We start from the raw sequence: 22,975 nt of genomic DNA on the forward strand, positions 1-22,975 counted from the left end.
CCAGGACCACTGTCACCCTGTTCGTTTACCCTTATCTCCCTTTCCACTCGTTTGCCAGAGAGAGGTGAAGGAAGGTAAAAGGAGCAAGCCAAGGAGGGACTGGGATTGTAGCCAAATAGCTGAGACCAGGTCATTTATAAACAACGGAGGTTTATTGCTCACAGTTCTGCAGGCTGAGGTCAAGGTGCCTGCAGGTTCTGTGTCTGGTGAGGGCTGCACAGATGGCACCCTGTTGCTGTGTCTTCACCTGGCCGGGGGGCTCACTCAAGCCCGATCTGTAGGGGCGCTGATCCCGTTCATGAGGATGGAGCCGTCAGGACCTGATCAGTCCCCAAGGCTCCATCTCTTAATAAAGACAGTCCCCAACTTGTGGTGGTTCCAGCTTGTAATTTTTCAACTTTACAATGGGCTTATTGGGGTATTAGATGCATTTTGACTTAGAATAATTACAATTTCAGCTGACTTTATTGGAATGTGTACTTTCAGGGTTTTCCAAAGAAACAGAACCAATAGATCGCATATGATTATAAGAGAAGACGTATTAGATTGTTTGCAGGATCGCAGAGCAGAAAGCTTCCTACAATGGCTGTCTGCGGGCTGGGGGGCCAGAAACCAGCAACTGCTCTGTACAAGAAGCTGCAAGCTGCAGAACAGGAGAGAGAGGCCAACGATGCAGCCCAGTCCTGGGCCAAGAGTCCCCCGGAGAGCCACTGGTAGAAGTCTGAGTTCAAAGACGAAGGACCTGCCAGCTGATGTCCACAGGTGACGGCAGGACTAAAGCACACCTGCTCGAGAAGCGAGGGTGTGAGTGACAGGCTGGCTTCCTCTTCTTCCGTATTTCCCTCCACTCAGGCCCCGGCCTGTTGGGTGTGAGGCAGCTCTTCCCACTCGCTGTGCTCACCCCCGTGTCAATCTTCCCTGGAAACGCGTTCATACACACACCCCAAAGTTTGCTTTACCAATTTTCTAGGTCTCCCTTAATCTGGTCAAAAATGGCCATCACTGGATGTAGCCCCATAAGTCAAGGAGCACCTGTAGGTTCCAACGTCTGAGTTTGAAGTAACATTGACATTCAGACCATGGCAGGCTGCATCACCAGGAACAAAGGAGTGAGAATATGGGGTGCAGCCAGTCAGGAAGGAAGCTCCCTCCCTTCATTTACATGAAATAACTACCATGGATTTAGTAACCTCCTTTCTGTGGCTGTATTAGTTTCCCGTGGGTGTTATAACAAACTACCACAAACTCAGAAGCCTAAACCTAAAGAAATTTATTCTGTCATGATTCTGGAAGCCAGAAGTGTGAACTCTAATTGTTAACAGGGCCTCCTCACCTCTGAAACCGGCAGGGAGGATCTTCCTTGGCCACTGTCAGGTTCTGGAGGTGGCTGCTGATCCTCCTTGGCTTGCAGCCACAGCACGTAGTCTCTGCCCCCATCTCCTCTTCCTGTGGGGATTCCAGTGACATTGGACTCGGGGCCCACCTATTCCAGTATGAGCTCATCTTAGCTCATTCATCTGCACCAATCCTGTTTCCAAAGGAGGTCACATCCTGAAGCTCCAGGGCTTAGGAATTCAACATGTATTTGGGGGAACATACAGTGACCTTCTGTCTTCCCCCCCCCCTTCCTATGGTGATCATGCTTAAAAGCCTTCCACCAGAAACTTTTGTGTACATGGAAGGACCTAGGGAGATGGAGCCCTCCTTGTCACCAGGCTTGGAAGAGGACAATCCCACATGACAGAGTGGGTGGCAGAGCCTGTGTAATGTAGGAGAAAAGCAGTAAACACAGTTTTCCCTGCTCCCCCACACAACGGTGCTGCCACCATGCACCTGGAGTTAGTGTTGGCTCCACGGATGAGGAGCTCAGTCCCACAATTGCCCACTCTTCAGATACTGCCTCCAAGTCCAGGCCTCTGGAACTTCTGACAGTGCAGCTATCAATTGTGGACTCCCACGAGTTTCTCTTTGGGTCCCATTAATCTGCTGGAGCAGTTGGCAGAGCTCAGGGAAGCACTTCACTTTCTGTTGCCCAAGTATTGCAGAGGGTCAGCCCGTGGAGACTGAGAACAGCCAGGTGCACAGATGCCTGGGGCAGGGCCTGGGCAAGGGGTGCAGAGCTTCGGGCCCTCTAGAGGCACAAACCCTCCAGCACCTCCCCCTGGTCCCCAGCCCAGAAGCTCTCAGACGCCCATAGTTCAGGGTTTTCTTGGAGGCTTCACTACACAGGCATATCGATTGTGAACTTGATCTCGAGCCCATCTTCCCTTCCTGGAGGATGGGGGTTGAGGTTAAAGTTCTGAGATTCTAATAGTGTCCTGCTCTTTCTGGGACTATCCCCTATCCAGGAGGCCACCTCTAGTTACCTCATTAGAACAGAAGATGCTTCTGTCACCTAGGAAATTGGAGGGGCTTAGGAATGTGTTAACAACTGGAGTCAGAGACCAAATATCAGAATAAAAGATGGCACCTATGTATCAGGAAATTGCAAGGGTTTCAGGAGCTCTGTGCCAGAGAGCACACAGATCAAACGCCTATGATTCTTATTCTATCACAATATAACAGTCCATTCTCTGGTCTCCAACCATGGGCCACTTATAGTAAAATGATATGTCACTCAAAAGATACTGGCACTTTATAGAATTCCATTCAGTCATTAATATCAGCCAAGTCCTTCATACCGCATAAAATGCCCACCAGGATTACCATTCAGGTTTGCCAACTTGCATTCCATCTTTCAGGTTCCAAAAACAGGAGGGTCTCAGCAAGCACGCACCCTCCACCTTTCGGGCATCTGGTGTGATTGAGGTAAAACAAGGTCATATCTCCAGGTCATCTCTTGTCCTGAGCCTCTTTCAAGGTGTTTATGTAATATAGATCTCCCTCACTAGATAACCCATTTATTCATTCCTTGGCTTGCTGCTGCTGTTCCTCCTTCTCTTTGTTTATATCCCAACTTTTTGCCCATGGAAGGGACAGAGGGATGGGCATGGTAAGGACATGGAGATGGGTATGCTGGTATGCACTGCAGGCAGCAGTGCGGGTCTAGCAGGTGCCTCCCCTCAGTTCACTCCGAGTCGCTCAGGGTGAGGTTGCAGGGTACAGAACTAGAAGGTCATGTTCACCACGGAGCATACAGCCATGTTCAGTCTAGCTCTGACTTTGCCAGATGGGGGAAAGGTTCAACCACCCCATCAGGCCTGTTTCAGTTTGGATCTGAAATGTCCCTCAAAAGCTGGTGTGTTGAAGGCTTGTTCCCTGTGCAGTATTCAGAAGCAGGCCTTCAGGAGGTGGGGCCTAGCTGGAGAAAGGAGGCCACCGGGTTGTGTCCTTGAGGCTGTATCTTGTCCCTGGCTCTCCCCCCCACCCCCTCCTGGCTGCCATGAGCTGAGCATCCTCCCTCTACCACATGCTCCTGCCTTCCCACAGGCTCTAAAGCAACAGGCCCCCAGACCAAGGACTGAGACATCTGAAACCCTGAGCCGAGTGAGCCTTGTTCCTCTCAGTGACAGAAACAGGCCCTTAGGAATTCTGACACTGGTCTAAAGACTGACCAATAGTCAGACCATAGTTTCCTGCTTAGAAATCCACCCCTGCATTCTGTACTCGTCAGCATGGCCTTTATGGGGGATATAGAGTAGACTGGCTTGGAGTCCTTTAATATTGGGGGACTTGCAGGCAGTGCCTTGGCCCATCCAATCTTTGGTAATATTGTAATAAAATCTTTATTTTAACATCATTAATGTCTTTTCTTAATAATCATCTAAACACTTCCACCCAGCTGGGCCGAGTCCCCTGTGTCTATCAGGATCTACTTTTTTCACTTTATATCTTAAATTTCTACCTGTGACTGTCCCCTCTGCCTTGCCTCGTTTTCTTTATTACCTTCATGCTTTCATTAGCATCTGAAGGACCCTTGAGGGATGTTCCTTAAGGCTCCCTGAACTTTTGTGGGTTCTGTGGCAGTAGGGTGACGGTGCAGGTGAAGAACCCCTAGCAAACACCCCCACCCTCCACATCTGATCTCCCTTGATATCAACCTCCTCAGCTGGTCAGCTTCCTCATCCTCCACCCACCCCTGCATGATGTTGAAATCAGCTGCGGCCTGGACAGAGGTGGACATCAATTCCTTAAATAACAGAGCACTCAAGTTGTCTTTCTGTTGCTAAAATTCTATGTCAGGAGGACTCTGAGGGTCCCTACAGACCAGGTCCAGTTATGTGCCACCAAAATCAAGCAGAAAAGGTTCATGCTAAAGTAGGAAAGGACTTTATTCAGTATAGCTATACTGGGAAGGACCAGGGAGCCAGACCATAGCCCTGTCCTCAGGGAGCTAAGAGGAGCTTCAGGATAAAAAGAAGGAATAAAAGCAAGGGAGGGGCGGGTGGTAGAAGTATGCAGGGTCAAGCGGTCTTGGTCAAACTGGTGATCACTGGCTCTGGATGGCCAGGCAGGGCCTTGACTGGGATGAGAAAGTTGCCACTGCCTGGGAATCTCAGTCCTTGTCCTGAGGTACCAAATCGGGCCTGTTGTTCCCAGAATCCAAGGAAACTACAGGAGAAAATGACTCAGAGAAAGAATAAGTCAGAAAGGCAAGATGGAGTTAGGTAGGACAAGGACTGAGCCCTCCTCAAGTTTAGGTGCCACAGCGGTGGTTTGGGACAGTTGGAGGTTGACAGTCTATTGATTATAGTGTCCCTCTGACTCATTAAATATCTTAGTTCCTCTTGGTGCCCTTGGCCTTGAAGGGGAGGATTGCCAGTTTTAAATGAACATTCTTAAATGATTAACATGTCTAGGTGCACAGCTGTGCAGGAATCTGACCCGGAGTTCAAGGTAGAAAGGAGACAGGTGCAAAATGACAGTGGAGATGCTGAGGTTTCATCCTGCTCTTAGTGACCATCTGACATCGGCAGGCCCGAGGGATGAGTCCATGCTTTTTAGCAAATACAACTTCTAAGTCACTGTTACATTTCAGGAAAATCTTCCAGAACCCACACAAGGATGGTCTGGAACTCACTTTTCAAGAAAGAGCACATGCAGGAAAAAAAACAACTTTTCTAGTGGATAATGCAAAGCCCCAAATGCAGCACAGGATAACCCCCAGCCCCAAAGGAGCCCTGGGGGCCGTGAGGAAGCATGATGGCTGTCCACAGCTGTGAGAAGAATCGTGAACGCCCCTTCTCACCACTCTGTCCACAAGCAGCTTCTTCCACTTTTTTCCTGGAAGATCCCCCCACTATCAAATGATCGCTTGGCCAGATTTGAGCTGTCACCTTTCTAGTTGGCCACAAAACAAAGCTTTTTCTCTTTGCAAAAACCCAGGGCCATAGCATTGGCTTCTGTGTGCATTAAGCAGCGCGTCCATTGCTTGAGACCAGTGATCACCCTGGACTGTCTTCAGCAAGAATCTGTGAGTGACTTAGCCTCCTCCTGACCCCTCGTGTCACCTCAGCCATTTTCCATACTCTGACCCCCACCCTGCTTTCTGGCCATAAGTCCCCACCTTCCTATGCTGTATTCAGAGTTGAGCCCAATCTCTCCCCCACTGTGAGACCTCACTGCCCTGGTACCCTCACCTTTGGACACGGTTTTGAAAAAAGTCTTGCTTTCTATGCTTTCGAAAGTTCACTGAATAATTTTTCCTCCAACAGAAGCTAGGAGCCAAAGCTCAGACTCACTGAAATCTGAGCTTGATTTAGTATCAAGGTTTGACCCAGAACTGTCTTTTCATTTCTTTTTAGCCATTATAGAGAATGATAACCCAGAGTTTAATATTTCACCTTTTTCTCATTAGTTTGCATTTCCTTATACACCCAGGGAACCAGCTCCTGGGAGCTGAATCCATCTCTAAATCCCTGGTAAATTTCACCTGTAGTAGCTGAGCCCAGCACAGCTGTGCTTCTACACCCGAGCGACCGACCGTGTGGCCACACAGGAAGCAAAGGCTCTTCCTCCTTCACCCCTTCATCCTTTCCCTCCCCCACCACACATTTCTGGGAGCCAAGGCCGTTCTAGCAAATCCTACCTCACAGACACCATAGGAGAGAAAATCAGGCTGAAACAAAGAAAGGAAGTGACTGCATTGAGAAATGTCTCTTGAAATTCATAAAGTAGGAAAATCCTTGGGAAGCTGGCAGGGGATGCTGCCAGAGGCAGAAAAATCAGGAGGCTTGAAATATAGCAACAGTTGCAATTTTGTGGCTTTAATTTGCCTTTCTAGTTCCCTCCATTTGCACTGACTTTTTTAAAAAAGATTTTAAAATACCGGACAAACTGCCATTTCATCCATAAATTCTCCACATGATATGTGCTAATTGATTGTGCCTCTTTGTTTAAGCATGACCACAGGCTCTCATCAGACCTAATTACTGAATATCACCTGCTTCCCAGTCCACATGACAATTTCCCTCGCTGTCTCCAAGATTATTTTTGCAGCTGACTCCAAATTCGGTCCACTCCTTGTGTTTGATTTTACATTTGCCAAGTCTCACTGATTCCTTGGGGAGACTGTCCTGCACAGAATAATCTGGTTCTGAAAATGGCCGATTCCTTCCTTATAGTATCATTGAACGGGTCACTTTGCCCCACCCAGTCTGTGAACCGATAGGTTGGGGCTGGACGAGATTCAGGTGTGTGTTTTAGGTTGCCTGCTGTGCAAACCCATTGCCTCACAGTCTCACTGTCCCACATTTTGAAAAAACGTTTGACAGATAATCACTGTACAATGTGCTGTCTCGGGGCAGTTAGCACATCCTCACTTCAAACGTTTTTTTTGTGGTGAGAACATTCAAAATCCTCTCTCATGGCTATTTTGAGCTGTCAGTACATTATAGTTAAGGATGTCATCCTGCTTGGTAACACCAGAACTGTGCAATGGAACTCCACAACGTGTCCCTTCTTATTGTAACTTTGTCCCACTTTTGATATTGTTCCGTATCCTCAGATAATGTCAGGCTGCTCCCTCCGACATGTGTTTCCCCTGATGTGCCACCTAATGAGTTGAGAGTCTATGGAAGAAGACGGATGCTAAGATTCGTTATTTCATGGAATTTACAAACATCACTATGAATTCATAGATTATTTACACTTAAAGTGTCTCAGTTCAGGTATCTCAATATGTCTCAGTTATTCTCTCTAATGTCAAATTATCCCTTTCTGCCAGTGGGAGCATCTCCGGGTGGCCCCTTTGTCTTGTTGACCACTCCTTGGTCAGTGGTCCCAGCTTTCTCGCTTCCTGGCTCAGGAGGCTGCTGCTGGCTGCTGATGTCCTGCCCCTCATCTGGAATCTGCACCTTTTCTAAGAAGGTGAGTTTCTTTCATCCACTTCACCCCTGCTCCGGTGGAAAGTTGTGACAAAATAAATCCACAATGGGCCTTCCTAGAAAACCAGGTGTCCTTAACCTCAGGACTCTTTTAGTGGTAAGCTTACAGCTAAGCTGCTTTGTATTTTTAAATTAGTTTGTGATTAACATATCCCCTTGGATGCTACCAAACCCGTGTGGAAACCCTCTTATCACAAACTGATGGGAGGCTCGAGGGCTCCGGTTTCCTCAATGCTTTGGATAAACAGGCTTAAGAAATAATAAGCTTTGAGTCAAATGTATGAAAGATGATATGTCATGAGCTTTGTAATGTTTTGAACAACCAATAAAAAAAAGAAATAATAACTTGGTCAGGAGAATATTGCTTGCTAATCCAAACTTTAAAAAAAAAAGAAAGCTGAGAATTAAGGCAATGAAAATCTTAAAAGACTCTTCCCATCATTCCCAGATAGTGCTCCAGGTAACAGTTGAAGGATATTCTTTCTGTCCTTTCTTGTTGGAGTCCCTCTCCAAAGAAAAGCAGTCTAATCAAAAAGTTGACTTGCTCTTGGGATTGGAGAGGTTCCATGCTCACAGAAATTCTAATTGCATTCAGATTTTTTAATGAAGAGTTCACTTTGGTAAATGAAAACTGTGTGACAGTCCAGGCTGCCAGCTGAGTTCCAGGGCCTGCCTGCCTACCAGTCCTGATGTCGAGGAAAGGAACAGATTTCCTCAGCCATCGCCAGCCTCATGGTGCGGCCCCGATGACAAGAGTCAGATTAGCAAGGGGAAAGCATGCACTTGTTTAACATTAAGATTTACATGACACCATAACCTTCTGAAATAGACCCCAAATGCAGGGAAAGCTGTTCATCTTTATGCTTAGTTTGACCAGAGTGGGCGGTGATGGACGGTGACAAGGAGGAACAATTGGACAAAGGGGCACTCAGCGGGTCGTGAGTCCCTGTGTCTTCAGAGAGAAGGACGCTCCTTTTCTGCTGGCCTAGGGAGGGCGCCTCTCAAATGAGGTGCTGCAGGGGAAAGGATAAGTGGGAGATGAGATGGGCTACTTCTGCTTTCTTGAATGCCAAGGGGCCATATTTGAAGGTGGCAAGTCCTGAACCCCAGCGCTAATTTGGAAGCCTTTAGACCAAACCAAATACTTGAGTTTAATTTTAGATGGAGTAGTAACACAGTCTCTAAAGACAAATGCTGCCGGGGAGGGAGAAAACCTGGCCTTAACTGAGTCTTCTTAAAAATGATGCCTAGAGATGGGTGACCCTGTGAAGTCTTCCGGGTTACCCTGGTGGTTTGTGTTAGGCTCTTGTCTTTTAAGAGCTCACAGTCCAGTCCTTTGTGACTTCTACACTAGACTGCTCCATGTGAAGACCAGAAGTGGAGGAGGAAAAGAAGCGCTACCCAGAGAGAGGGCGCCCTGGGACCAGAAGCCAGGGAGCCATCCTCCTGTCCCCTCCTCCGCCATGGAGGATTCCTGCTGTCTCACCACCAGTCTAATCCCAGCTTCCTGGCTCCAGGGAAAGCAGCCCAGAGCCATCATTTTGTAGGGAAAACAGAAACAATGCAGATAAACAGCTACGAGCTCACCTCGGGGGACGGAGCCCCAGGAGAGTTCTACTACTGTATCCTCCCTCTGCTCCCCTGCTCTCTGGACTTACGAAGTCTGCTCTCTCCAGCCCTGCTTGAGAAGAAGACCTCTGGTCTACACTGGGCAGGCCCTCTGGAGTGGTCACACTGAGGCAGACAGAAACCACTCCGGCTATTCCTGGTGGTAAGGAGGAGCCGGGGGTGTTTGCTCTGGAAAAGACAGGACACCCAGCTAAGAGGAGCTGTCTTCCCCTATCCACAGTTTCACTTAATCCATCTGATTCCAGAAGGGAGAATAATATCCAGTATATGGAAGCTTCCAGAAGATGAATCCTGAGGCACTGTGAAGACTCTTCCAGCATCAGTAATGGCCCAGCAATGGAGCCCACAGTTCTGGGTCAAGCCAGATCACCCGCAGCCGGGAGATGAAAAAGATAAAGGTGTGAGCAAGGAGGGCCGGGGAGGGAGGAAGGAAGGAGGCAGAAGGGAGAGAGGGAAAGCATGTCATGGGATGATGCTGATACTGCAACCCGCCTGCTGATAGTCCTGGGAGGTCGCATGCATCAGCTCTGTGACCCAGGTGCAAACGCCACTTCATACAGAAGTGTGTGCCCAGGTGACATGGATACTTGAGGGCCAGGCTGGCACTGGTCAGGCTCTGTTCAGTCTCCTCCTCACCTGCCTGCCTGCTGCCACCACCCCTGTTAGCTGCAGCGAACACAGCCTTCCTCACTGTGGGACAACCTGACCTCCACCTGTCAGGTAGATGTCAGCTTAGCTCAGGGGACCACTGACCCCATGGCACCAGATACTGACTGCTGAGGGTGTCCTGCCTACATATGTTAACCCCAGACCCTGGTTGCTGGTCGCTGGCTGGCACATCACCTGTTCCACCCTGTGGTCCTCTAAGTGCCTGAGGCCTGCCTTGCCTGGGGTGGGGCTCATCCCCTAACTTCTCTTCTTGACTGCCCCCTGTCTTCCTGTGGGGGAGCCGAGACAGTCTGGGCACAACTGGACTTCCTCAGTGCCACACAGAAGATCTCTAGGGACAACGTTTATTTACACTACAAAAGAACATAATAAAAGATTGAGAAATACTTAATCAGAATAGATTATCAGGTTACATGGATTAAATGATCATTCGGCATTGGGTCAAATTACCCTCTGGTCACACTTCTGCACATTCATCCCATAAATGAAGTGACAAAGATACTGGATGCCAGATTAAAGTTGCAAGCATTGAGTTAGCTCCCTACTGTGTTCCACCTTCTCTGTGGCCTCTCCTTCTCTAGGAGATCTCTGCCAATGTGGCTTCGCTGTAGAGTCCTCTGTCACCTAACAGGATTGATGTTACCACAGCTGACAGAGCCTCGGTGGAAAGTGTCGGCCGGCTGTGGAAGCTGATTGCTATAAGTGATCTGAGGTCTTGCCCTCGCCTTATCTGATCCTTTCCTCTAAGTACTGGTAATGAATTTCGACCTCACTTCCTGGCATGGTGCTCTCTCCTGGCCTCACCTGGAGCCCTCTTGCCCACGGCATGAAGACCTGGCGTCCTCACCCAGGCTGTGTTTGTGAGCCAAACCCAGGTGCAAGTCTTCTTCTGGTCCCTGGGAGAGGAGTGAGGTTGGACGACTGTAGTCACTTTAACTCACCCTCTCCCCAGGCCCTCTGCAGAGTAACAGAACACCTACACAGAGGACAGGCCTCAGCTTCTGATTCATTCACTTAGGACTCGGGCTGCCATTGAGGAAGCCCCTACACTCTCTGAACTACTCACTTAGCAAATGGCCAGTGGCTTCAGTGGCAGAGGCACCGCGTAGCAGAGCCCCTCTCTGAGGCAGGGGAGAGGTCACCTGAGGGCTGCACTGAGGCTCCTTCGGGTCCCTATCTCAGACCATGCTGTTATACCCACTGACTTCAGTAAAGGAGGAGGAGGAGGAGGAGGAGGGGAAGGAGGAGGAGGAGGAGGAGGAGGAGGGGGAGGAGGGGGAGGAGGGGGAGGAGGAGGGGAAGGAGGAGGAGGAGGAGGAGGAGGGGAGGATAAAGAAAACCAGCTAGATTCAAATTCTGGTGTTTTATCCTGCAGATGGATCAGCAGGTCACCTTTTCTTCTGGGCAACATCAAAATGCCCTGGGGACCCTTCAGTGCAGCAGTAAAGTCAGGCCACCTGCTCCCCTTGCATTTCCTTGCCCTCACCACCATCCTAAAGAGACACCCCTAATCACGGCAGAAATGTCTAGGCCAAAAAGACAACACACAGAAACTCTGTCTCCTGCATTGGCACTTGACCAGTGCGTGACGAGAACATGTTAAACTTTGCTCACAAACAGGTGGAAGACAAAAATGCCAGACTGGAGTAATCACATTATAAAAGCAGAATTTCAAGATCTGGGGAAAATCAAAGCCAGCGGCCACAGCATGCTCCTGAGCGCCCCTGTAGGAGCCCCGCAGTAAAGGGGGCTTTGAGCAGGACCTAAGTGGGTGCTGGCTGGAGACCCTGCTGCACCCCACCTCTAGAGGAAGGTCAGCTTTGCGGGTGAAATGGGGATATGTTAATTTCCTGGACACTTAGTGAGCTGGGGGAAGATCAACAGGCTGCAATCTGCAGAGGGACTCAGATTTCTCCCTGTGGGGTACAGAGGAAGGATTGTTTTGGTGCTGATGTGAGGCAAACTCATAGAGAATGATGTTACAATAAACACAACCTTGGCCCCGGGGCCTGCTGCGGGCATTTCCGGGCAGCCGCAGGACCTTCTTCCCCCGCTGGAGAGGTGCTCAGGGTGAAGTTGGCCAACCAAGGAAAAGTCTGACCGAAGGCTCATCCCTTTCTAAAGTAAACTAACTCGCACCCTTTGACTTTTGGTCAGGAGCTGTGCTGAGCTGGCCGCGGCCGTTCTCTGCAACACTTGGGGCGGCGCAGGGGAGGCCTCGGGACCGCCTGCCTCCAGGAGCCATGCCAACTGTGGATGACATCCTAGATCACATAGGGGAGTTTCATCTTTTCCAGAAACAAACGTTTTTCCTCTTAGCTCTGCTCTCTGCTACCTTCACCCCCATCTACGTGGGCATCGTCTTCCTGGGCTTTGCCCCCAGCCACCACTGCCGGAGCCCCGGGGTGTCTGAGCTGAGCCAGCGATGCGGCTGGAGCCCAGCAGAGGAGCTAAACTATACAATGCCCGGCCTGGGGGCTGCGGATGAGGTCTTCCTCCGCCAGTGCATGCAGTATGAGGTGGACTGGAACCAGAGCACCCTCGGCTGCGTGGACCCTCTGGCCAGCCTGGCTGCCAACAGGAGCCACCTGCCACTTGTCCCCTGTCAACATGGCTGGGTGTATGACACTCACGGCTCCTCCATCGTCACTGAGGTAAGTGAGGACTCAGAACAAAATGCAAATCATTGAGCTTTCCTGAAGGAAGGAACCAGGAAAGGCCTGGATTTCATGACTGTGCGCAGACAGGGTCTTTGGCTCCATGTCTGCACAATCCTAGTTTCCAAGTGAAAGCATGCAGCTCCTAATTTGTTTGGAGTACGCGTGGATTAGTTAGAACTTCCTCACATTCTGATGATAATGATTTTAGTTTTCGCAAGTCTCAGCAGGACTCCTGGACAGGTTGCCAGGGAGTATTTCCAATCTTCCTGGTTTTCAGAAGCCCCATGGCTCCCTCTGTTCTGTCACCCGCGAATAACACCTGGAAGCAGGTGGCGCCCAACTGAACCATGATTTAGTGTGTGAGGAGATGAGCTTTTCTCTTGGTGGCTTTTTTTTTTCTAATTTGCTCAAAGTATCCAAGTGATCACAGCAAAATCTAATTGTGCAGCCTGGTTCCAGCAAGAGAAAACGTGGAGGCAGAGCAGAATGGGAAAGTGAAATTATCCTGAAAGTACAGACAGAGCCAGTTGTCTAGCTTAGCTGGAGAAGACTGTGCGTGTACTGTGGAGAGCTCCCAGGTGGACCGGTATTTAGGGAGAGAAAACTGGTTAGAAAGATCTGGAGAAGTACCAGGTAGGGCAGAGGCTCAGGGCTCGACACCGTGCAGCTCTAGGAGGCTCCACAGTGTGGCTGACTCCCCTCCTGCAGAGAGGAGGAAACTGAGGCCCAGAGCAAAGTTCTGCACCCAGCCCCAGGGCGAGTGGCAGAGAGTTAGTCTAGATGAGTCTCAGGACGTCCAGGCCAGCGCCTGTTCACCCCAACCCTGCCTCCTCCTCCAAATAAAAGCAAATGCGACAGCCACTAGCAGGACCCATTGAATCCCCCTACTACTAAAAGGGCAGTTAAGAGATGCCCACTGCACAGTCTCCTGCTGGTTCTTGAGTATCCTGCCCACACACCTATTGCCTGTGTGTTAAAATTTAAAGGCAAATGGACTTGTCTGTAAGTGGAGCAGTTAGCCACTTCAGCTGATGTGGTGCACGATCCAGATGAGCCAAATGACATCCATCAGATGGGAGGCTACGTGGATTCCGGGCCAGTCTTTGGTGGGGTAAGAAAAAGTTAACATGGTCAAGACCTAGTTTGGTTTTGTCACTTGGCCGCACCAGCTCAGTTCAAGGAAGGGTTAGCAAGCTCCATGGCTGAGCTGTTCTCTCAGGATCTAACCGGGATTTGTTTTCCTTCCCACCCCCACCCCGGCTTGGAACACGTCGCACCTCTGGACAGTTTAACCTCGTGTGTGCCAACTCCTGGATGCTGGACTTGTTCCAGTCTGCAGTGAACGTAGGGTTTTTTGTCGGTTCCGTGGGTATCGGCTACCTGGCAGACAGGTAGGTGAAGCACCTGTGGGCCACTCAGGTCCCATGGGTCCAGATAACCCTGGGCTCCCTGGGGCTGCTGGAATCCTTCCTCTCCCCAAACACCAAACAACTCGCTACCTCCTGCCTGGTGTGGGTTGTTGGTATAATCTTAAGTTTCTTTTGCTGTGCTGTTGACAGTAACGACTCACGTCTTCATTCTCAGATTCTCTGGGGTCAGAGAGGGATGCTTCCTCACCAGGCAGCACTATTTCCTGCCAGGTGTCCAACAATTCAGTTATTCTCTCTACAAGAGAGAGCAACAAATGATTTCATCCCTTTTGTAACTGCCAGCTCATTCTTTGGCCTCATCGCCCCCCACCTTCATGAGCCTTCAGGCCGTGAGCTCTGACCCATCCTGCTCTGTCTCCTTCACCAAGCGCCACCGCGCCAGGCCAGTCTGGAATATCCCCACTGCCTCTCGGATCATGGGATTCCTGAACTGGGTCCCTGGGCCAGATGGGGCTCAAAGCATGGGACCTAAAACATTGCTAATGTTATGAAAGGGATGTGGGGTCTGTCTACATTGGGAGAGGTGCAGAAATTCCACCATGTCACAGTCGCTGGAGAGAGATGAGGAAGGGCCTCTCACACCAAACGTCCTCAGAGGACTCTGGGCTTCTGTGTCCCCGTGTTCAGTATTCACAGCGGCCAAGCTGTCTCTGTGTCTCTTATTCACCCCTCGTTTCGGGATCCCACGCTCACTGCAGGTTCTCACATTGTGCACCTTTGCTCTCTTGATGTCCGAAGTGATGTATTTAGGGGTCCTCAAAAGGGAAAAGAATGGGACCGTTTGCTTTGTCCCGGATGAACACTTAGACAACTTGGCTCCAGGGTCAAAGGTGTAATAGCCATGATCCTGACTGTGCACTGAGTGTTTTCCGTGTGCTGTGCCCTGAACTCAAGGTTTTGAACAGGATCACACACTAAGACGGTGACGTGTAATTATACACAACTGCATAGTGAATAAGTACAGGCTACACATATATAGTTACACATAAAATAAAGCTATATGTAACTCTCAGATCAGTGGGGAGTACACTTGTGCTCACTGCCCCACATTGCCCTACCCATCTCTGATCCAGCCCCGACCTGTGAGCACAGCATGAAACATAAGCAGAATGTCTTCTCTGATGACGTGCTATTTCAGGCTGGATTAGAACTTGTAAGCCTGCTAAAGATGCACGGGGACAGCTTAATGACTTTACAAGGGCCCGGGGCGACCTGGCAGCAGGAGAGAGGAGGATGCAGAGGAGGAGAGAGCCAGCGGGCAGCTGCAGCCGTCACAGCAGGTTCATAACCGCCGGGAGTCTTCCTGGCTTGCTGGGGGAGGCCTGGGGGGAGGAGGAGGGGCGTTTGTTTTTATTTCTGTTGGCACAGAACGGGGACCAGCTGTTTGGAGATGCTCATTAAGTCAAGATGGACACATTGATGAGAGAGGCCCAGGGTCCAGTCTTGCTGCCCTGGGAAGCTGGCCACACTGCTCAGTGCTCTCCCCTCTCCCTCCTGCATGGCCAGGTGGAGACACTGGCAGCCCACGTACCGGGAAGGATGTGAACACACAGGAGACATCCTCACCCGGTGGGCTGAAGACAGGAGTTAATTATTCTCATCCCACTCGAGAAGTGGGAGGAGATTCCCGCTCCCTGCCCACGGGGCATTCTTGAGTCACAATTCTGTCAATCACCCTCCTCCTTACATGACCTCATCGCTCTGCTCCTGGGGTGGAAATCTCTGGAAAGCTGGTAACTCACTAATTTTCCCTGAAAGGCTGTATACACGCCTCTATTCTTCTTCCTAAGCTTTATTGAGTTTTGATGGCACTTGCCTCTTCTGTGTCATGGGTGCAAGAGCAAAGGGGGACCCAAAGCAGTAAGACAACCCCCATAGGCTTTGTAAAAAACCAAGCCATTTATCTTTTGCTTACTTAATACCCATAAGTTCAATGGGCCAAGAATCTCATAGAGACCTAGTTTATCTACAGATCAAATCGACATTAAATAAAATGTATTGTCTTCCACACACATAAAACATTAATATGCCTTAATAACTGACTAGGGTGTCTTTTAGAAAAAAAAACAGAAAGACATTTATGAAAAGGATATAAATAAGAATTTTGGGGGAAAAGGAGGAGGGAGGAGGGGGGAAGGGAAGAAAGGACTATCGCATCTCACGGCAAGTTGGCTTTTCAGGGCTCAGCTTTACAAAAGAAAGCAGGCATATGTCAGAGAATTTGAAAATGAACCTTTTCTAAGCTGAATAACTTGTTTCTTCACCCATGACCTCCTAAGGCAGGATTTGAGGATCTCCTGACTCATGAAAAAGGAGTCCCACCTCAATTCCAGGTTTTTTACTCAGTGACAATAAGGAGAACCATGCTTAGAGCCAGGCTTGACGATGTTTAACAGGTGACTCTCTGAGGGGGAATTTGGGCCTTTTCAGGCTACCAAAGTGAGGTCACTGGACACAGGTGGCCATAAATGTGCACTGTTCTGTAGCATTTCCACCACATAGGCACAGTATCCTGGTGAGCATAGATGGTCACATGCAGCAAAATAATTAGGAAGCAATGTTTTGCATGTTTACTACTTTTTTTTTTTTTTGGTACCAGAGATTGAGCCCAGGGGTGCTTAACCACTGAGTCCTCCATCCCTAGCCCCCTTTTTAATATTTTATTAGGACAGGATCTTGCTGAGTTGCTTAGGGCCTTGCTAAATTGCTAAGGCTGGGTTTGAACTTGCGATCTTTCTGCCTCAGCCTCCTGAGTGCCTGGGAGTACAGGCGTGTGCCACCGTGCCTGGCTTTTTTTAAAAAAAAAAAAAAAACACTTGTTTTTAAGTTAACTTATTTAGTTGTTAGTTTATCTCATCTAATTTTTGATAATGGCTGTGTTTCACAACTAGCTGCAAATTTTCTGACTTTGATAATCAGTTCTTGGGAATCAGCACCCTGCTGTCTGATTGTCCAGATCAAAGCAGAAGTCAAGTCCCAGTAGGTCCCTGTCAAACATGCCCAACATCCATGATCTCCCGAAGCATGTTCTAAACTAACTACTGTGTGCAAGTTTTATTGGAAATCCTCATTTGTACGTTTCACTTAGGATCACAGCAGGATCTTGTTAGAATTCGGGTTCAGATCGGGTAGCCTGAGAGGCTGCACCTTTAACCAGCTCCCACGGGATGCTGGTCCCCGCTGTCCCCCCATGCTGATATCCCTGAACCCAGTCCTGAGTGGTAGGCAGCTAAGACACTCACAGAGCTGGCGGTGTTGTGTCTAGTACAGGCCACACATATATAGTTACACATAAAATAAAGCTATATGTAACTCTCAAATCAGTGGGGAATACACTTGTGCTCACTGCCCCACATCTCCCTATTCATCTCTGATTCAGCCCCGACCTGTGAGCACAGCATGAAACATAAGCAGAATATTTTCTGATATTCTGAAACATAGAGCTGGCAGTATTGTGTCTAACCTTCTCTCTGGTTTTATCTTTTTGTTTTTCATAAACAAAAGAGCTGGCAGTGTTGTGCTCACAGAGCTGGCAGTGTTGTGTCTAACCTTCTCTCTGGTTTTATCTTTTGGTTTTTCATAAAATCATTTAAGTGACGTCATCTGTGGGTGAGTCTCAAACCACTATCCCAGGTCTCCAACATTTCTTCTGGCCATGATTTATCTTTTAAAATAGCATTTAGTGGAACATATCCCCCAGTAAGTCTCTCTGTATCGTGGATTTGGCTTTCTTGCTTTGAGTCTTAGTGGCGAATATTCCCTCTCCTCTTAAGGTATCTGTGCATTCACAGAAGCCTCGCTGTGGTGTTTAATTCTGCACCTGAAGGAGCTAAGGAATGCCACCCGAGCAGGTGTCTGCAGATGATAAACTTGAGGGTGAAGGGAAGGCTGTGAGGTAGGAGAATGTGAGAAGAAAGGCGGAGGATTAACTGAGCCGTGACTTTGGAAGGCTTTGAATTAAAGGCCAAGGGGTTATAGATTGACAGTGGAAAGCCACTGGTGGAGAGCCCGAAAAGGAGTTTAAGAAGTTCAGGAGTTTACAGTGATTACCAGTGAGACTGCTTGAGCATTAAACTTCAGAGTTAAAGCATTAACATTCTCAAATAGTTATTCAAGATGTTGTGGATTATTATTTGAAACAGTCACTGGAGCATAGTTGCCCATTAATAGAGCAGCAATTACAGAAAGGAAACTCTGCCACCATTAGCACATGCAATCCTAATGACAAAAAACACCCAGGCAGATTGAAGTGGATTAAGGATAACATTGTCTTCTAGGAAAAAATTTTAAAACCCACCAACATTGCATTAGAGTGTCTTTTAGAACACAACCAAGAAGACATGATGAGAGTGTCACTGGGCCCCAAGTCAACTCTCAGACCATCTATGTCAGCCCATTATTTGTTATATAGTGTAACACCCGAGGCTGAGGAACGTTATAAAGAAAGGAGATCCAGTTAGCTTACAATTCTGGCAGTTCACGGAGACAGCACCAGCAACAGTGAGCTCTGGTGAGGACGTCAGGGTGCAGGGCATCATGAGGGCAGGAATGTGCGTCAGAGGGAGCAAGACAGAGAGCCAGGAGGGTGGTTCAGGAAGCAGAGGTCACTCTTACACAATGACATTCTCAGGAGACTAACTCAGGCTTCCCTGAAGACCACGTTAATTCCTCCATGGGCAGTGCCTCCAGTGACCTCGGCACCTCCTGGCAGGCTCCGCTGCTTAGCGGTTCACTGACCCTCCTCGTGGCCACTCAGAAGACCTGAATCCTTGGGGGATGAACCACATTTACACCAGGCTGCCATCTTTGCAAACAGCAGGGGGAAAGGCAGGGCAGACGAAGTGCCTCTCACCATCTACCACGTCTCCCTTCACCCTCTTCAGCTGTCAGACGGAGAAATCGAGCCAGGTCAGATAACTTGCCCAACAGCGTAGTGAGAGGTGAGGCTGTGATTAAACCCACTCGCCAGGTTTGCCTCTCCGAGTCCCAAAGCTGGTGAAACCTGAGTCCCTCAAATAAAGTGAAGCCACCCCACCAGGAAGCCCTTGGGAACCTGGGGGGACCAAGGACAGTTTCCATGGAGACATGCAAAGACCACAAAACCCAAAGGCACAGCTGAACATGGGTGAGGGTGTGTCCTGCATATTGGGGTTTGTTTTTTTCCAAAGCAAAAACGTTCTTGGGTGGGCAGCTGGTAGAGACTGTTAGGGTAAAGGCCCGGCTCACAGGATGATGATCAGCCTGGCTGGCCCTGTAGGCATTCTGCACTGGGTGGCCTGAAGAAGGAACACTGTCCTGGCATCCCCACTACAGTGTCACTATGAAGAGCCCTGGGGTGAACGGGGCTCATTCTGCTTAAAATTTATACAAAGTTTCGCTGGCAAAACGTCCCGACCAGAGCTGAAATCAGGGATCCTCTTCATGACTCTGTCCTTTAGACTTAGCCTCTGATTCTGGTTAGATTTCCATGACTTTCATGAGTCTTCTACAACTTCCGTGAATCAGATTCAATCCAATTCCCTCTGTTTTCCTCCCTGCAGATTTGGCCGTAAATTCTGCCTCCTCGCCACTATCCTCATCAACGCTCTCTCTGGGGTCCTCATGGCCATCGCCCCAACCTACACGTGGATGTTGCTGTTTCGCCTGATCCAAGGACTGGTCAGCAAAGCAGGCTGGTTAATAGGCTACATCCTGAGTAAGAATCTGTGGCACACAGGGCCTCTGTTCCAAAGTGTAGTGGGGGGGCCAGGTGGGACCTGGACCCAGCTTCAAGACCATGTTGAGAGACTTTCATTCTGTATCAAAAGAATGTTTTGACTCCTTCAGTGAACTCTGCATCCCCACTGTGAAAAGAAAACAAGGTCGAAGCAAGAGTCAATGTCATGCCACCCAGATTCCTGGGTGACTCTTGGAATTTTTTATTTCTGTGCCCTGGAGTGTTGTGCAGAGAGAAAACCTAGCCTGCCAGGCAAAGATGATGGATGCTTTTGATGTACAAAGCACCTTATTACTTTACAAACTTCCATTTAAGTTAGCCAGAATTATCCTCAATTCATATACAAGAAAAATGAGAATACAAGTACCAGAGTGGACCTAAGTTACTCAAGAAGCCATTTGTAGATTCAGCAATATAATTTACATCCCATTCATTAGGAGCCAGAGTTCAGATTAAGGTTCATGGGGCTTTAGGGTATATTCAAATTCTAATAACGGGACATCTTTATAACAATAGTAAAAAAAATAAATCACCACCACAATTAGATCTTTGAAATTAGCCTCATGGTTACTTTTCCTTTGGCCACATTTAAATAGCATCTATTCAAAGTTAAAATAATAATAATAAAGCTCTCATTATACTCAAGAGAACTAGAATATCTCTGCTTGCACAGCTTTATCGAGTAAAGACAATTTGGGGAATAAGAGTAAGAGATGGTTTTTAATGCTATTCTGCCGAGGCAGGCATCTAATGAATGTTTGGTCAGTTAATGTATGCAGTTATTCAACCAGTGACTTGGTTTCTAGAACACACAATATGTAGAATTTGTACAAATGTAAGTTTCAGCAAAAGTTACTCTTAACCTCCTCCCATTGATTTCTTCTCCAGTCCCTCTCAATGTCCTTGATGTACACTTTGTTACTCCACCTCTCCCTGCCCATCTTCCCCCAAACTCATCTATTCCCCCCAACCACCTTATTGACACCCTCAAGCATCACTTTGTTGAACTTTTTAAAAATAATTTGGATAATTTGCCATAATTTGTAGGAATATTTAGGGGCATTTCTGTTTGGTTTATAAATGGTTGAAATCTTTGACATATTTGTCAAACATGTAAAGCAAAAAATGTGGCTTGTGGGACATCCAGAACTTGAGTTTGACTAAGACCATATAAACTAGCCCTCCCTGACCCCAAGCACAGGACCTCACTGGTCTGCCTGATGTAGTCCTGGGAAGATAAGGCCACTGTGCCACCACATGCAGGTGCCAGGTGCTGGTGAGTTTGCTCTCGGAGAACAAGAAGCCCTGGTGTGTGGCGCTTTCCAAGTTCCAAAGTGTAAACCTTCCATGGGGCTGATTTCAAGATAACAAGACTAAATGACCAGTTTGCAAATTTCCTGAAAATTGAAAAATAATTTCTTGCATGTTAGCACTGGCTGACTCCAGCCCACTGCTGGGTTTCCAAGTCAATTATGCTAAGAAGCAGGGCTGCCAAGAAAGTGCTTAACCCTGGAGAAAACCAGTTATGTTCAGGTGTTCATGTACCAAAAATCATCTACAGCCCAAAGTCAACATCTGATCCACTCATTCAGATCATTCTTATTCTAGATCAAAATTTTGCATTTGTCTGAAAATACAATTGCATTTGTCCTTGAAATCATTCTATAAATGAAGCATTTTTGCTCATATTGGTAGGCCTTTAATTTTATCTAAAGATGTTGAGTTACAAATTTTCTATTAATTAATACAATAGCAATCATAAGGAAATAAACCACAGGAATCATGTAAAAGAGGGCTGCATGGAAAATTCTAGAATGGGGGGATGGCGTTTTCCTTTCTTTAGAGTTGCACATCCCACTGTACTGACAGCCCTGATGCACTGTATCTCGTTGACCATTGGGTTCTCTCTGCAGTTACAGAATTTGTCGGGCTCAGCTATCGGAGAACAGTGGGGATTTTTTACCAAGTGTCCTTTACCGTGGGGCTCCTGGTGCTAGCGGGGGTGGCGTACGCCCTTCCTCACTGGAGGTGGCTGCAGTTCGCGGTTACTCTGCCCAACTTCTGCTTCCTGCTCTATTACTGGTAAGTCTGTTTGGAACAAAAAAAGGAGATGGGTTGAAATAATTTATTTTGTTAACCTGGCTTCTGAATTCCAAGGTTTCTTTCACCCTCTAGGCCTATCACACAGGAAGCCCAGGTCCACATTTCAGAGATAAAAATCAGACATTCTTCCACTGGAAATCGATATAACAGTTTTGTGACCTAGATCTTACATTTCCTTTATTTATTTGGCATTTAACTTGGCTTTCACAGCTGTGGTACAGTTTGGACTGCAGACCCTGTGAAGGAATCAACCATATTACTGTTGATGTTCTGTTCCTCCTCATTGGAAATCTTAGGATGGAGAAAGCAGAGCTGGCACTAGTCACAATACCTCCTCATACCCATGCCCAAGACAGACATCCCCAACCCATCACAGCAGTTTTATCCCAAATAAGGCCAACAAGGAACCCCGGACAGACCATCCAATCAATCAGTTACCAAGGCAAGTAAGATGTGTGTGTCACCCTTGCCAATGGGAAACAATGGAAAATGACAGAAGTTATTAGAAACCCCTAATGTGAAGTGACCTAAAGTAAGGCAGGGAAAATGCTGATTATCAGACCCACTCTCCCTCCTGGGCACAACCCACCTTCTTGGTTCCTCCTGGATGCATCCTGATGTCTCCCATAGTTGCCTAAGAAATGTGCATCTCAACCTTCCCAGGGAGCCTGTTTCTCATCCAAGAGCCAGTAAAACCTATGTCCCAATCAGCTCAAGAGGCCACAGCAAAACACTGCAGATGGAGGACTTCAAAAGCACACTCATTTCTCACAGTTGGTGGGCTGGAAGTCCAGGATCCGGGTGCCGGGCGCCTTGGGCTCACTCAGGCTGGCTGCCGACAGCTGCTTCCGCCTTGTGTCCACCCACGATGGACAGTGAACCACTGAGCTCTGTTCTCTCTCTTGTCACAAGGACACAAACCCCATCATAAGGGGCCCACCCTCAAAGCCTCATCTGATCCCAGTTACTTCCCAAAGGCCCACCTCAGGTTACACATTGGGGGCCAGGACCTCAACATATCAATTCCCGGGGACCTATAGTCCATCATACTTTGAGAACGAACCTATCTCCCTCTGTCCCTGGTTGTAGCTCTGAATCCACCTTTATTTTCCTATTCCACTAGGAAGTCTCATTTCTTGACTGGATACCTTTCCCAGCTGTTCTTCTTGACATTGGCTTTACTGTCCTCTGATCCTTTATCAAACAGCAACTTAAAAATCCATCTTCATGTCACTCCATTGCTGAGAAACCCCCTCGGCAGCCCCAAGAATGGACACCTAATGCGTTAGCAGGAAGGCCCACTTCTTGCCCAGCCTCGGCCTCCTTGGAGGCACGTCTTGCCATGTGCACCAACAGCATTAAGCTGAACTTATTTACAAGTCTACAAACTCCATGGTGGGGCTGCATTTTTGGAAAGATTGTTCAGGATGCAGAGAAAACAGG

At 48.2% G+C, this 22,975-nt stretch overlaps 1 protein-coding gene across 1 annotated transcript in view; it reads left to right on the forward strand.

The window, feature by feature from the left end:
- Positions 1-11,737: 11,737 nt before the first annotated feature.
- Slc22a2 (solute carrier family 22 member 2) overlaps positions 11,738-22,975 on the forward strand; it is a 31,014-nt gene continuing 19,776 nt past the window's right edge. Inside the window, exons 1-4 of the mRNA XM_046449380.2 lie at positions 11,738-12,277; positions 13,571-13,674; positions 19,254-19,408; positions 21,343-21,511. Coding sequence (XP_046305336.1) covers positions 11,867-12,277; positions 13,571-13,674; positions 19,254-19,408; positions 21,343-21,511 — 839 coding nt within the window. The 5' untranslated portion in view covers positions 11,738-11,866. The remainder of the gene's footprint in view (positions 12,278-13,570; positions 13,675-19,253; positions 19,409-21,342; positions 21,512-22,975) is intronic.

This window comes from Marmota monax, unplaced genomic scaffold (genome assembly GCF_021218885.2).
Source record: "Marmota monax isolate L192 unplaced genomic scaffold, Marmota_monax_Labrador192_F-V1.1 WCK01_AAM20220418_F8-fsc00083, whole genome shotgun sequence".
NCBI classification, from domain to species: Eukaryota; Metazoa; Chordata; class Mammalia; order Rodentia; family Sciuridae; genus Marmota; species Marmota monax.